The 17,055-nt window shown below is 43.1% G+C and overlaps 1 protein-coding gene across 6 annotated transcripts in view; it reads right to left on the reverse strand.

Moving 5' to 3' along the window:
• Window positions 1-17,055, reverse strand: part of OSBPL3 (oxysterol binding protein like 3) — a 240,803-nt gene that overhangs the window by 32,973 nt on the left and 190,775 nt on the right. For 5 of the 6 annotated variants that reach the window (XM_056519828.1, XM_056519829.1, XM_056519830.1 and 2 more), the window contains 3 exons: window positions 14,411-14,564; window positions 11,785-11,909; window positions 9,747-9,848 (listed from right to left, as the gene is read on the reverse strand). In XM_056519828.1, coding sequence (XP_056375803.1) covers window positions 9,747-9,848; window positions 11,785-11,909; window positions 14,411-14,564 — 381 coding nt within the window. The remainder of the gene's footprint in view (window positions 1-9,746; window positions 9,849-11,784; window positions 11,910-14,410; window positions 14,565-17,055) is intronic. The other variant, XM_056519831.1, reaches the window with a different exon arrangement.

Below are 17,055 nucleotides of genomic sequence, written 5' to 3' on the forward strand. Positions count from 1 at the left end.
CCCTCCATGGGACCTCACTCTTCATGAATGATTGATCGGATGTGACATGTTGGCTTTGTGTATAATAAAGCTTAGGATCTTATCTGCCACATGAAGAGACTCATCCTTTAAAGTCTTACAAATGGTTATTTTTTTTTTAACCCCAAAGTGTGACGAATTCATGCGGTTATTCATTGCGCATTCCTTCCATGGTAAAGTGTTATTATTGGAATCATTCTCCTTAGTTCAAGGAACCTCTAAGATCCATGAAGAGAACTATTTATTCAATCAATAGAATAAAGCATGTATAGCGGGCCATACGTATAAGATAGCTATCGTCTGACAGCGCTTTCCTGATCCATATATACCCATGTATGTTTGGCCAAGTATGTGTCTTAAGTGTGGAAAGGGGGGAAAATACCATTTCTAGACACCTCTGGTGGCAGTTCATCTCCCCTAGTAAGGATGGGTCAACAATCCAATATGAATGAATCCTAGTAAGGATTCCACCATACATATTAGGAAGGAGATTTATCATTCTTTTCAACGTATGGCTTTTATGTGACAATTTTTTTTCAACGTACTTTTGCTTACGTGCGACTTATTTATCAAATAGTCACACGACCTTGATAAATAAATCGCACGTAAGCAAAACCCGGGAAACCCACTTACAAAATAATTTTTTAAAGCAGAAAAATGTTCCCTCATGTTAATGGCTGGAATTATTTCTCAACCCTTTAGAGGGGGGGTCGGGTGTCCCGCATCGGTTGACAACCTGACTGGCCTGCCTGGCACTTAATAGCTGCACTCCAAATATCCTGCAACAACCCATCCACCCTTCACAGAAATTAAAAAATATTAAAAACATACTATGCCGCACCATGACTATCCATAGGCATTTTTGTTTTAATTTTGAGGCTGTATTTTGTGACTTTTGTGGGCGGAGTCTTGGAGTCTTGGGTCACTGCGCTGAGGCCGGAGTTTATGTCAGGAAAGAAGACAGGAAGACAGCGCAGCACCAACAGGCACATAAAAAATAGTGAATCCCCCCGCAAAAAAAACTGGCTCTGCATGTTACCCACTCCAAGATGTTGCCGGGGGGAGTCTTATCAGCGTTTATGGGGGGGGGGTGACTTATGTTAGCCGACTGTTTGACTGTTTTGTGGCTTTTGGATCCGGTTTATGGGTAGGTTCTGCTTTCATGAGGAATATTAACCCCTTTAAGGACCAGGGGGTTTTCCGTTTTTGCACTTTCGGTTTTTCCTCCTTACCTTTAAAAAATCATAACCCTTTCAATTTTGCTCCAATAAATCCATATGATGGCTTATTTTTTGCGCCACCAATTCTACTTTGTAATGACATCAGTCATTTTGCCCAAAAATCTACGGCGAAATGGAAAAAAAATAATTGTGAGACAATTGAAAAAAAAAAAACGCAATTTTGTAACTTTTGGGGGCTTCTGTTTCTATGCAGTAAATTTTTCGGTAAAAATGACACCTTATCTTTATTCTGTAGGTCCAGACGATTAAAATGATACCCTACTGATATCGGTTTGATTTTGTCGTACTTCTGAAAAAAATCATAACTACATGCAGGAAAATGTATACGTTTAAAATTGTCTTCTGACCCCTATAACTTTTTTATTTTACCGCGTATGGGTCGGTATGAGGGCTAATTTTTTGCGCCGTGATCTGAAGTTTTTAGCGGTACCCTTTTTGTATTGATCGGACTTGTTGATCACATTTTATTCATTTTTTCATGATATAAAAAGTGACCAAAAATACACTATTTTGGACTTTGGAATTTTTTTGCGCGTACGCCATTGACCATGCGGTTTAATTAACGATATATTTTTATAATTCTGACATTTCCGCACGCGGCGATACCACATATGTTTATTTTTATTTACAGTTTTTTTTTTTAAAAGGGAAAAGGGGGGTGATTCAAACTTTTACTAGGGAAGGGGTTAAATGATATTTATTCACTTTTTTTTTTTGCAGTGTTATAGCTCCCATAGGGAGCTATAACACTGCACACACTGATCTTTTACATTGATCACTGGTTTCTCATAGGAAACCAGTGATCAATGATTCTGCCGCTTGACTGCTCATGCCTGGATCTCAGGCACTGTGCAGTCATTCGGCGATCGGACACCAGGAGGCAAGGTAGGAGACCCTCCTCGTGTCTAACAGCTGTTCGAGACGCCGTGATTTCGCTGCGACGATCCCGAACAACTCCCTGAGCGAACGGCATGGTTTCACTTTCACTTTAGACGCAGCGTTCAACTTTGAACGCCACGTCTAAAGGGTTAATAGTGCGCGGCACCGCGATCACTGCCACACGCTATTAGCCAAGGGTCCCGGCTGTTGTTAGAGGCCGGGCCCGACCCGCTATGACGGGGGGCCACGTCGTGGCCCTGCGTTATAGAAAGGGAAAGGACTCAGGACGTACCAGTGGGGAGGGTGGGGTGTCGGTGCATTGCCGTGGAATGAGATTTGCCATAGAATGAGATGGTCCGCCTCCATCACATCCTATTGGCTCTCTCGTCACGTGACATATTTAAACGTCACGCATCGATGCGCACAGCAGTGTCAGTTTGGCTATCACAGGGAGAGGATCTCCTCACCCTGTGATAGCTGAAGCTGTACGGAGCTCTCATGGCCTCTGTGGCCCGACAGAAGTTCACACATGTACGCAGCTCATACGGCTGCCTCATATACAGTTACTGTTCATCCACAGCGCTATCGGGATCCCTATGCCCGATGGCGCTGTCATCAGGATCCCCACGCCGGCAGCTCTACACCCCGTCCCCCGCAGCTGTACTCCCCGTCCCCCGCAGCTCTACTCCCCGTCCCCCGCAGCTGTACTCCCCGTCCCCCGCAGCTCTACTCCCCGTCCTACGCAGCTGTACTCCCCGTCCCCCGCATCTCTACTCCCCGTCCCCCGCAGCTCTACTCCCCGTCCCCCGCATCTCTACTCCCCGTCCCCCGTATCTCTACTCCCCGTCCCCCGCATCTCTACTCCCCGTCCCCCGCAGCTCTACTCCCCGTCCCCCGCAGCTCTACTCCCCGTCCCCCGCATCTCTACTCCCCGTCCCCCGCAGCTCTACTCCCCGTCCTACGCAGCTCTACTCCCCGTCCCCTGTGAACGCTCAGGGAGCGATCCACAGCGCTATGGGGATTCCTACGCCCGATGGCGCTGTCATCAGTGTGCGTCCCCGCGAGCGCCCCATGCCCGCAGCTCTACTCCCCGTCCCTCCGTAGCTCTACTCCCCGTCCCGTTAACGCTCAGGGAGCGGGGAACAGAAAGTAGAGCATCGGGCGCAGGTAAAGTAGTGCTGCGCATGCGCAGCACTACGCGAATAACTTAACCTGCGCCCGATGCTCTACTTTCTGTTCCCCGCTCCCTGAGCGTTAACGGGACGGGGAGTAGAGCTGCGGGGGACGGAGAGTAGAGCTGCGGAGGACGGGGAGTAGAGCTGCGGGAGTGGGGCGCTCGCGGGGACGCACACTGATGACAGCGCCATCGGGCATCGGGCTCCCGATAGCGCTGTGGATCAACAGTAAATGTATATGAGGCAGCCGTATGAGCTGCGTACATGTGTGAACTTCTGTGGGGCCACAGAGGCCATGAGAGCTCCGTACAGCTTCAGCTATCACAGGGTGAGTAGATCCTCTCCCTGTGATAGCCAAACTGACACTGCTGTGCGCATCGATGCGTGACGTTTAAATATGTCACGTGACAAGAGAGAGCCAATAGGATGTGATGGAGGCGGACCATCTCATTCTATGGCAAATCTCATTCCACGGCAATGCACCGGCATAATGCACAGTAATGGAGGGGACAGTGGCGGATCAAGGGGGGGGGAAGGGGCAATTCACCCCCACTCGAGATTGCTGCCCCCACCCCCGTACTCTAGCATGATGGAGCGGGAGCTGTCAACTTCCGCTCCACCATTAACCCACCTTTCTCACGCTGCTTGCTCTTTGTTTGCAGAATTTGAACTGCAAGGACGCGATCCACAGCAGAGCGGCACGATGACCTCACATTATCATGCCGGCGCAGGGAGATCACGTCATTGCGGCTTGCACAGTGCCAAACCAGTAAGCTGTTTGCTGGGCTAGCTAATTTTAATTTTTGTAAGATCCTGTAGTAGAGTGTAAGTGTGTGTGTAAGTGTTTGTGTGAATGTGTGTGTGTGTGTGTGTGTGTGTGTGTGTACGTTAACAGAAAAAGAATTGCATTAAACACCCATGCACAGTGCAAGTAAGAAAGCCGTAGAAAACACCACAGGGGCACTGTATGGTACACAGTGCCTTATGAAAACTTAGTGGCACATAAAGGGGACATTTATTGTGAGGGAAACATGGCTGGGGTCATTATAAGTGGGGGCACATGACAGGGGGGCATTATATGTGAGGGGCACATGACGGGGGCATTATATGTGAGGGGCACATGACAGGGGGGGGGGCCCTTGTCATATGCCTCTCATATAATGCTTCATGTGCTGTAACTCTCACATATATTGCCCCCGTAATGTGCCCCTCAATATAATGCCCCATGTACGCCAGCATGTACATGTCCTAAAATTAACAAGGTGTGCAGTGTGTATTTTCAACCAAAATAGTTGGTAGTTAAAAGTTTTACAGTAATTTTTTTCTATAATTAACATTAATGTAGTAGCTTTGTTTCATGATGCAGAACAAGAACAGTTGTTAAAGTGGGTGTTAATTTCCTTTTTGGCAGTGGTATGCACTTTCTGTAAGCCAGGTTGGACCTGGAATACATATGCGACTTTTAAACGGAGATGCAACTTTTTTTTCTTTATAAATAGCGACTATTGCATTTGATAAATACATGACCATTGCATGTAAAAAAAAAAAATTTACTACGCGAGCAGATTTCAGAAATGTGCGTTGGAAAAATCAAAAAGTCGCAGCATGTATAGAAAAGTCGCACGTGCGCACGTACTTTTTTAAGCAAAAATAATCTACTACGGAGCTTGATAAATCTCCTTCTAGATGTTCGGACGATTATGTTTAAACAAAATGTATCTAATGCATAAGGCCAGCTTTAGTCATTGCAAAAGAGCCATAAAGGAATTCACATAGTAGCATTTAAGGGGTCTCCCTGTGATAAATGGTGCATGCATTTCTCTCGTAGACTAGTAGCCCTTGTGGACAGGGACTGCTACCTTTCTCTACTATTCTGTCACTCTATAACAGTGGACCTCTAGGTGTTGTAAAACTACAACTTCCAGCATGCTGGGAGTCATAGTTTTGGAACAGCTCAAGGTTGACAGTGTGAAGACCTAGGCTCTAACTACCGTATATATTAAACAAATGCTTCTCCACTGTATTCACCGAGGAAAATGAAATGCCAGGTGAAATACAGCGAGATAAGGTAAACTCCCCAGTACAGGTCACCTGTTTAACCCAGGAAGAAGTACAGTGCCGCCTACAAAAAATCAAAATAGACAAATCACCAGGTCCAGACGGCATTTACCCCCGTGTTCTAAAAGAATTAAGTAATGTAATAGACAGACCCCTATTTTTAATATTCATGGACTCCATAGTAACAGGGACTGTTCCCAAAGACTGGCGCATGGCAAATGTAGTGCCAATATTTAAAAAGGGGACAAAAAGTGACCCCGGGAATTATAGGCCTGTTAGTTTAACCTCTGTTTTTATGTAAATTGTTTGAGGGTTTTCTAAGAGATGCTATTTTGGAATATGTTGATAAAAATAAATGTATGACCCCATATCAGCATGGCTTTATGAGGGATCGGTCCTGTCAAACTAACCTGATCAGCTTTTATGAGGAGGTGAGCTCCAGACTGGACCAGGGGGTATCGCTGGATGTCGTATATCTGGATTTTTCCAAAGCATTTGATACGGTGCCACATAAAAGATTGGTGCATAAAATGAGAAAGATTGGGCTGGGGGAAAATGTATGTAAGTGGGTAAGTAACTGGCTCAGTGATAGGAAACAGAGGGTGGTTATTCATGGTACTTATTCTGATTGGGTGACTGTTACTAGTGGGGTACCACAGGGGTCAGTCTTGGGTTCTGTCCTATTTAATATATTTATTAATGCCCTTGTAGAGGGGTTGAATAGTAAAGTAGCAATCTTTACAGATGATACTAAACTCTGTAAAGCGGTAAACACAATAGAGGACAGTGCACTGTTACAAATGGATCTGGATAGGTTGGAGTTTGGGCTGGGAAGTGGCAGATGAGGTTCAACACTGATAAATGAAAGGTAATGCACATGGGGAAGAAAAATCAGGGCTGGGATTACGTATTAAATGGGAGCACACTTGGGATGACTGACGTGGAAAAGGACTTGGGAGTCTTAGTTAACAGTAAATTTAGCTGTGGTGACCAGTGTCGGGCAGCTGTGGCCAAGGCAAATAAAATCATGGGGTGCATCAATAGGGGCATAGATGCCCACGACAAGGAAATAATTCTACTGCTGTACAAATCACTAGTCAGACCACACATAGAATACTGTGTACAGTACTGGGCACCTGTGTACAAGAAAGATACAGTGGAGCTGGAGAGGGTTCAAAGACAGGCAAACAGGGTAATACAGGGAATGGGAGGACTACAGTACCCAGAAAGATTATCAGAATTAGGGTTATTTAGCTTAGAAAAAAGAAGGCTTAGGGGCGACCTAATAACTATGTATAAATATATCAGGGGACCGTACAGTGATCTCTCCCATGATCAATTTATACCCAGGACTGTATCAATAACAAGGGGGCATCCTTTACGTTTAGAGGAAAGAAGGTTTCTACACCAGCACAGATGGGGGTTCTTTACTGTAAGAGCAGTGAGACTGTGGAATTCTCTCCCGGAGGAGGTAATCATGGTGAACTCTGTAAAAGAGTTCAAAAGGGGTCTGGATGCATTTTTGGAGAATAATAACATCACCGGTTTTGTATACTAGATTTATCGGGACAGAACATTGATCCAGGGATTTATTCTGACTGCCATATTTGGAGTCGAGAAGGAATTATTACCTCTAATATGAGGGTTTTTTGCCTTCCTCTGGATCAACTCCGTAGGGACTCATTAGGGTTATAGGTTAAACTTGATGGACTCCAGTCTTTTTTCAACCTTATGAACTATGTTACTATGTTTACCCAGCCATTGGCTGTCCGGGCATACTGGGAGACAGTTTGGAGACCTAGGGGGGAGATTTATCAAAACCTGTCTAGGAAAGTTGCCCAGTTGCCCATAGCAACCAATCGCTTCTTTCATTTTTAAGAACGCCTCTGCAAAATGAAAGAAGAAATCTGATTGGTTGCTATGGGCAACTGGGCAACTATTCCTTTGCGCAGGTTTTGATAAATCTCTCCCTAGGCTAGGCACTATAACTACATATTGTATAATCTATGTATTTCATATGTCTGCGGCACTTTAAAATACATAAACTAAGGCTACAGTCACATCTAAAAGGTAGCCGACCTTTGTGTTATATGAAGATAGTCCAAAGAAGACAAACCCTTTCAGGTCCACAATGGAACTTCTAATGGTTTCGCACAACCAGCAGTTGGTCAATGTGCTATATTCTGCTTTGCTACCAAAGTGATTTCCTAATAACTTCTCTAACATGTAGTAACACTGCAGAGGAGATGTATAGTAGAGTTCTGCTTAAAGAAGCACTCCAGGATTTTCTACTTCTTTTTAAGCCCATATAATGCACACTTGCCATCACTAGTCCCACAGCACCATTTGTTTTATTCTAGCACAACTGCATCCATGCGTTTCATTACTCTAACTTGGTCATGTGATCACCAGTCGGACTCAAAAAAACAAAACAAACAAAAACCTTACTGTGCTTATTGTGAGTCACAGGATGTCAGACCTAAACATCATCACCTCCTAGCTGATCCCCTCCTACTAGCTCTAAGATCCCTCCCCACCCAGATCTTTATGCCTGCTATTGGGGTATACGGGATGAGGATATATAGTAGTTATACATCTGCCCTGAAGCTGTGTTCACATTGCGTTTCTTGCTCCTTTTTTGATTTTTTGGTTTGATTTAACCCAAATCATGGTAAAATCGTGTAATTTTTATCACGATATTGTAAAATCATTGATGCAAAAACAGTAAACATGTGTGAAAAAATTAGTAAAATCTCAACACAGGAACACAGTCTAAAAATGTCAAACCTTCATAAAATACCTCAATTGTGATTATAGGTCAAATCACTTTTGCTTCATGATAATAATTATCTAAAAATGCACTGTGAGTTATAAAAAAACAAAAACAGACAAAAAATGCATTAAAGCTGCATGTAGTGTGAATTAACCCCAAGTCTAAGGAGTTCACTTTGTGACCTCCAGTACTGGCAGCTTGATGAGATGACAAGCTGGAGTGATAAAACCTCTGATCCTCGGACAGAAAATTCATGGGAAATGTAGGCAGCATTACAGTCAATTCAGGGATTTTGCATGCATCCAACATGGACCCTATCCCATGCCTGCCAGACCAGTTAAAACAGGTAAGTAGAAGGTGTACACAAGAACCTCTACAGTATTCTCTAATAATAGCCAATGCTGCACTATACAGTGGTCCCTCAAGTTACAATATTAATTGGTTCCAGGGCGACCATTGTATGTTGAAACCATTGTATGTTGAAACCATTGTATGTTGAGACCATAACTCTATGGAAACCTGGTAATTGGTTCTGAAGCCACCAAAATGTCATCCAAAAATAGGAAAAAGTCAGGATTATAGAAAAATAAGTAGATAACTAATATAGATAAATGAAGTCATTGCATATAAAGGTAATAAAGATCTGCTGGGAGCTGTAAATCACTGTATTTCAGTGTTTTCCAACCAGGGTGCCTCCAGCTGTTGCAAAACTACAACTCCCAGCATGCCCGGACAGCCTTTGGCTGTCCAGGCATGCTGGGAGTTGTAGTTTTGCAACAGCTGGAGGCACCCTCGTTGGGAAACACTGGTCTATGTAGAGGACAGGAGCTTCTTCAGGGTCATGTACAGTACACGTAATGTCCTAAAAAAGTTAAATGGAGCCGCCCTCACCTGATGTCCAAAGGAGCAGCTAACCATGGCATAGGTTAAAAGTAGTACAGAACATGTAATACCTGCCTATACTGTAGGGGGCGCTACCAGACACCAGTCAGTGCATACACTTCAGTAATACAGGGGTTTTACCAGTCAAATGTCCATTCTGATTGGTCGGCTCTTTTAGCCATTGACATGTTTCACAGATCTGGACTGTCTGTACATTGTATGTTGAGTCTGGTTTCAACTTACAATGTTCCAGAAAAGACCATTGTATGTTGAAACTATTGTATGTTGAGGCCATTGTAAGTTGAGGGATCACTGTATAAGCAAGAACAATAAAACTAAAAAATCCTGGAATGCTTTTTTAAACCAAACAATCCAGGTATAGATCATCCTATAATAAAAGCTTTCTAAGCAGCCCAGCGACCAGCAAGCTGATAACTCATGCTTAAAATAATATAAAAGACATCAGATAGCAGAGGCTTTACTGTGCACACCTACAGTATATTAGGCTCAACAAGTTTACTTACTGTGAGTGCAAGCAGACATGGAAGCTAAAGCTGCAGTGTTTTATTGTATAGAAAGGTATTGCTCAAAAACTTACCCAAGCAAAACAAAAAAAAACAAAAAAAACTAATGGGTGACACATCTATGTACACTTTGGTCCAGGTGAAATAATGCATTTTTATTTTGGCTGTTATTTTTAAGAGGGACATCTGCACCCACCTTTACTGGACTGCACTTTGCAGTACGGGCTGAATCATGAAGCAAAGAATCAGCATGAATTCTGTGTAAGCGTTCTTTAAGTTCAGCATTTTGTTTTACAGCCTGGAATGATTAAGAAAATAATTGAACAGATCAAGATCGGGTAAATTTTGGGATGTGCCCATTGGATATTATAATAAGACACATTCTGATGAATCGGCAAGTTTTTTCATGTCTTAGAGGTTGGGTATACACTCTGTGCTTTTTACATAGCAGTTTAAGTGTACATAGTATTGTGCCTTTAGCAAAAGTTTATTAGTAGGATATAAAAAGCAGCAAATATTGTGAGCGTCGCACATTACACACTGTACAGATAGAACGTGTCAGTGGTGTCTACTTCATCAGGTTTTTTGTTTTGCTGGAGATTTCTGTTTGCACTCACTAGCTATTACACATGAGGCATAGCAAAGAAAATATAGGTTAATGGTTAATAGGAAAGGAAGCCTTTAAATAAAGATAATCCTGAAAAGCTAATGCTTAAGTAAATATCCTATTCAAGCCAACAGCCATCTATGTAATACACGGAGGCTCTGGGTCCACCATAGTATATTGTGGCCATATGGGCAAGGTTCGTCCTGGTGAGACAACCCCCTTAAGTTATTCATTCAAAGTTTATTGTTTGATATAATGGCAGTTGTTCAGCCAAAAAATTTTTAAAAAATGTAGCGTTCTGAAAAAAGAAGGAAATCTGTCATCAGTGTCACCTGCACTAACCTGTCAGCTCAGACTGACAGTACAGGTGACACTGATGACAACCATACTAATCTGATCACGTTCCGTGCTCCCGCTATCATCCTCCATATCTTCCATTCCGTGGCAGACTTTGAGCATGGGTGGAGCTTCCTGAAGTTACCGTTTCAGCAGTGGGACCCAGTAGAGAAGCAGCAGCGGTGAGGAAGCTCTGCCCATGCTCCAAGTCGGCCCCGGAACAGAAGATACGGAGGAAGATAGCAGGAGAGCAGGAGCAGGGAACCGAATCGTGTAAGTATGGTTGTCATCAGTGTCACCGACAGATGTCCTTTAACTGTGTTAAAGTGTATCAGGATAGGCCATCAATATCTGATCGATGGAGGTCCAACAACTAGCACCTCCGCCAATCGGCTGCTTGTTAGACCATGGTGCCTGTTTAGATAAAAAGCAGAACCCCAAAAGTAGACAGTAGTGTACAACATGGTGCAGTGGCTTTGTCAAATAGCTGATCAATAGGGGTGCTGGGTGTCAGACCGCCATGGCTCAGATAATGATGGCAAATCCTCAGGCTTCAACTACCTACTGTATATTATAAAGCAATGAAGGTCAACCTACACATTAGGGGACCTTCAGATGCGGCCTTGAACTCCAGCAGCATTGTTCCCATTTGCAGTGGCCACAATTGCAAACTTACTCTCCTTAAAAATGTATCAGTATCGCACATACTTTGTTCAGTATGTACATTGACTGTGCATGATCTGCAATTTATCTTCTGAATATGTAAGGAGTAATGTCTGTATGCAGGATGTGCAGCAAGGAAGGAGAGTACATGCATGCGGCTATGTACTGCACAGTACATATATGAAAAAGGAGCCAGACGCCACAAGGTGAGCAATGAAGCACAATGTGCAGCCCTTGAGTCACTGGTTGCACATCACAGCAAGGTCATTTTAACCACACCTCTACTACATGTGAGCGGAAGGTAAAATAGTTCCCTGCAGGACTTACTGGACCTCAGTTCAAAAACCAAGAACATATTACTCAATAATAAGAAAAAAATAAGGAATTTCCTCTAACCAAGTATAAATAGTTAGGAATTAAAGAAATCTTTTACTACTTGCACAGGATATTCTTTTGACTGTGTATAAAATGCTGATATCTTTGTTCATTTATCTATAATCATAAATGAGAAGCGTAACCAAGGGGACACATACCTATCAATTAAGAGTCATCATAAGGTTCATTATATAAATGTTAGCACAGAAAAAGTACTATCTTTGTGATGCAGACATATAGTGTACCCGCTTACCACTGCTAAGGCATTCTTCAAACCCATCATTTGAGAGGTCGGTGAAGAGTCTTTCTCTAATAGCTGCTTAAGCTTCTCTCGCTCTGCGAAGACTGTGCCATAAGCAGACTTTAAAGTGAAATAAGCTGCAGAGAAAAAAAAAAAAAAAGGGGAAATCATTACTGTCAACCACCTCATGAAAACATCTCTACAAAAATACACGGCACAAATGTATCACTAATTTCAGAAACACAACCCTTAGGAAGAGCAAATCATTTAACTGGCACAGACTGCTCTAAATTGATAAGGATGGTGCAGGGCACATTTGCCATAACTTACTGCTGGACACACTTCTCTTCCTTACACCCCATCCTCATGACTTTTATGCATATATGACAATCTTTTGCACCAAAAAATGGTTCTAGTCCATAATGTTGGTTGTAGGTTGTGACAAAAAAACACTTTAAGGAATCTTCATTGAAATCTTTACAAGTTGCTGAACAAGGTTAAACATGACGCACATCACCCATGTTACACAGCTTTACTTTTCATTCAATAAATATGTCCCACAAGGAAGAGTCCAGACTGGAAATAGAAAAAAAAATAAACACTGGGAATGGCTGACATGGAAAAGGACTTAGGAGTGTTCGTCAACAATAAATCTAACTGTAGCAACCAGTGTCAGGGTGTACAAGTGCCGGATCCGGTTGGGAGGAGTGAAAACCGTCCCCTCCCGAATCCCAGCTGGATCCCCATTCATTTCAATGAGCTGACCGGAGTCAAACACTGACTCCGGTCGGCTCATTTTTGCCCCGTATACGGTTCTCTAACCGGTCCTAAAACCGTGGGCACCAGTGTAGGAAAGTATTGGGATGCACTTTTGTTATTGACCAAATACTTATTTTCCACCATAATTTGCAAATAAATTCTTTAAAAATCAGACAATGTAATTTTATGGATTTCTCATTCTGTCTCTCATAGTTGAGGTATACCTATGATGACAATTACAGGCCTCTCATCTTTTTAAGTTGGAGAACTTGTGCAATTGGTGTCTGACTAAATACTTTTTTGCCCCACTGTAGGTTACTAAGTGACATGCGTAGGAGCAATGAGACATTCATATCTGACAACACCAAAGTCCCAAGAATATTCATGTTGTGATTTATTGCTTAAATAAAGTGTGACACTTAACATATGGACCAGTGTGTCAACCACGTTTGCTGGGAGTTGTAGATTTGCAACAGCAGGAGGCACACTGGTCGGGAAACACTGACAGACAAACAGCCATAAAAAAAGATCACTACTTCCTATTCCAGGATGACCTATAATAAAAATAAAGATATATAGCTGACCAGTAAGTTAAAGTGCAAGAACTAGTTCAATGGTCTCCAAACTGTGTACAGCCAACTGCTGTTCGGTCATGCTGGGAATGGTAGTCTTGCAACTTCTGGAGGTCTACAATTTGGAGACCACTGATCTAGTTATTCAGAGCCAGCTTCAATGTGCCACACACAGCCAGAACATACCCTTCAATGTTAAATGTTTTGTGAGCACAACTTTGTCAGAAGGATTTTTATCGTGTCTTGAGTCTACAAAGGCAAGGTGAACTCTAAAGAGAGAAGTGATTACATTGCAGTGATCAGTGTTCTGGCAGAAGGCCAATGGCACAAAACACGTGTCTGCATATTGATACACAGGGCAATATAAAAAAAAATTATTGCATTTCATATAAGAGGCACCTGAAATCATCCCACAGCAAACAGAACTACCAAGAACTAACACATGGACCATAGTAAGCACTGTTACATCTAATATTAACTTTTCAGAAACCCCTTTAAGGAAGTTCTTTTCTTTTAAAATGTCTTTTCTGTCTGACCACAGTGTTCTCTGCTGACACCTCTGTCTGTCTCAGGAACTGCCAAGAGCAGGATAGGTTTGCTATGGGGATTTACTCCTGCTCTTGAGTTACTGAGACAGACAGAGGTGTCAGCAGAGAGCATTGTGGTCAGACGGAGAAAAAAAAAAGAAGTTCCTGTGGAGCATACAGCAGTTAAGTACTGGAAGGGTTAAGATTTTATAATAGAAGTAATTTACAAATCTGTTTAACTTTCTCACACCAGTTGATTTATAAAAAATAAAATAAAAAGAAGGTTTTTCACCAGAGCACCCCTTTTAACATTGGTGAAAATGGGTCTTCCGCTGTCCAATTCACACTGCGGAATTTCAGCGATGGAAAATTCCGCTGCTGAAATTGATCCCCGTAGCGGATAATTCCTTTTGGTGGAATTATGCACGGACTGGATTGCTGTCAAATGGTGACAGCGCAGGTCCGCATTGTTCTAGCGCCAAAAGATTTTGGCGGTGGCCGGTCAGATGGAATCTCAGAGCAGAAATCCTAACTGGAATTCTGTATGGAGATTCCGTAGTATGAACCTACCCTATGCCTAGTTATATCAATGCAGGTAAATTTGGGGCTACGGAAAACTGAACCACCAATTGCTATAATGATCTAGTGGGGAATTATTCTGCTCAGAATATTAGATAAAAAAAATAAATAAAATGAAGATATAATTACATGTTTCAAGAAAATATTTACATTAACCTATATTATAGTAAGAGTTCTTCAGTGTAAAATGGCTTCTCCTACCATTGTGTGCAATATGATACAAATCATCCTGCAACTTGGAGAACTCGGAGCTGTCGGACCCGCTGGAGTATTGTTTCTCCTCTGCGTAATCTATGGTGGAGAGGTTCGGGTTGGAAGCGTGCAACCTTACGTTCCCAGCAAAAGTTGGTGGCACCTAAAATAAAAAATGGAGGTAAAAAAAAACCGAAACTATATAGATCGATGGAGTTTTTGTTTCTGCTTAGACATAAAGTACAAAGAAATCAATGGAAGTCTGGACTAACTTATAACTAGAGTAAAGTGGAGGAAAAATCGTTTTTATTACATCAGTTTTCATGCAACGATTTAATTTTGTGTGAACAACCTGCCCGGCGGAACAATGGATTTATACACAGGAGCCTGGGGAGAGGAACAAGCATTTCTAATCTCGGTTAGCAAAAAACACTACAAGCGCTAACAATGCCAGCAATAGGCTACTGTTTATATATGCTGAACACAAAGTCTACAGCGGGGAGCTACAACCTGTGGCTTTTCAGCTGTTCTTCCTTCTCGGAGTTAGACGTAATTTGTCAAAACAACGTTGCCTGGATGTCAACTAGTAGATGAAAACAAGAAGAGATGTCGAAAATTTGCAAGCACCAGTGCTAGTAACACTGGGCAATTGTTTAGTGCTATCTTCACCAAAGGATCGGAATTATGTAGGAATATTTAGCATAGTTTGAATTAGGAACTGAACGGCAATATTACGTAGTCACTTTATGGCATCATGTGGCTCTTTATTGGAATATTAGCTGGATACTGCATTTCATTTGGGAACCAAGTAGTAGAATTATATGGAAGTACATACAGTGATCCCTCAACTTACAATGGCCTCAACATAACAATAGTTTCAACATACAATGTTCTTTTCTGGACCATTGTAAGTTGAAACCAGACTCAACATACAATGTACAGACAGTCCAGATCTGTGATACCTGTCAATGGCCGGAAGAACTGACCAATCAGAATGGGCATTCACTGGTAAAACCCCTGTATTACTGAAGTGTATGCACTGACTGGTGTCTGGTAGCGCCCCCTACAGTACAGGGAGGTTGTACATGTTCTGTACTCTTTACCTGTACCAGGGTCACCTGCTCCTTTGGACACCAGGTAAGGACGACTCCATGTTACTTTTTTAGGACACTGTGTACTGTACAGGACCCTGAAGAAGCTCCTGTCCTCTACATAGACCAGTGTTTCCCAAGCAGGGTGCCCCCAGCTGTTGTAAAACTACAACTCCCATCATGCCCGGACAGCCTTTGGCTGTCCGGGCATGCTGGGAGTTGTAGTTTTGCAATAGCTGGAGGCTCCCTGCTTGGGAAACACTGACATAGACAGTGATTACAGCTCCCAGCAGATCTTTCTTACTTTTATATGTAAGGATTTGCTTTATCTATATTAGTTATGTACTTATTTTTCTTTAATCCTCACTGTTTCCTATTTTTGGATGACATTTTGGTGCCTTTAGAACCAATTACCAGGTTTCCATAGAGTTCTGGTCTCAACATACAATGGTTTCAACATACAATGGTCGTCCTGGAAACGATTAATATTGTAACTTGAGGGACCACTGTACTATCTTGGAATTATATGGCGGTATTCCATTATGCGGGCCACAATTTCAACACAGAAACAAAAAACTTTCTAAAATGGCAAGTAGGGGAGCCCTAATTTGCATGTTACTTTGTTTCTTAATAAAAGTGACCCTAGCAGGCACCTGTATCTCTGTCTACCTTCACTAGGTCTCGAGCAAGGACAAAATATTCCTAAGGCCGGGTTCACACTTGCGAATCTCCAGACAGAAAAATTTAATCCAGAGCTTCCGACTGCACTAGACGGTAATGTCTGCAAAGCGGATTCCACCAGAACATTGAGCAGGCAATGTTTTGGCAGAATTATTTGGTCGGAAATACCAACCAGAGAATTCTTCAGTGTAAATGGGTTAAAGGGGTATTCCAGGAAAAAACATTTTTTTTTATATATTATTTACCGTATTTTTCGTCCTATAGGACGCACCGGCGTATAAGACGCACCCAATTTATAGGTGCAAAATCTAAAAAAATATAAGATTTTGAACCCAATAGTGGTCTTCAACCTGCGGACCTCCAGATGTTGCAAAACTACAACTCCCAGCATGCCCGGACAGCCGTTGGCTGTCCGGGTATGCTGGGAGTTGTAGTTTTGCAACATCTGGAGGTCCGCAGATTGAAGACCACTGAATAGGAGGTAATACTCACGTGTCCCCGCCGCTCCGGACCCGTCACCGCTGCCCTGGATGTCGCTCCATTGCTGTCGCCGTGTCCCCGTCGCTCCGGAATGTCTCTGCTGCCGGCCGGGTATCCTCGCTCTCCGTCGCCGCCATAACGTCATTAGGCACGCCGACGCACGTACGAGACGACGAGGAAGGAGAGCGCCGGCCATACAGGGGATCCCTGAACAGAGAAGACACCGAGGAGGCAGGTAAGGTCCCTCCCGGTGTCCTGTAAGCACTAACCCGGCTGTTCAGTCGGGCTGTTCGGGACCGCCGCGGTGAAATCGCGGCGGTCCCGAACAGCCCAACTGAACAACTGGGTTAGTGTCACTTTCCCTTCAGAAGCGGCGGTCAGCTTTGATCGCCGCGTCTGAAG

The sequence above is a fragment of the Hyla sarda genome, chromosome 5 (assembly GCF_029499605.1).
Source record: "Hyla sarda isolate aHylSar1 chromosome 5, aHylSar1.hap1, whole genome shotgun sequence".
Classification (NCBI taxonomy): domain Eukaryota; kingdom Metazoa; phylum Chordata; class Amphibia; order Anura; family Hylidae; genus Hyla; species Hyla sarda.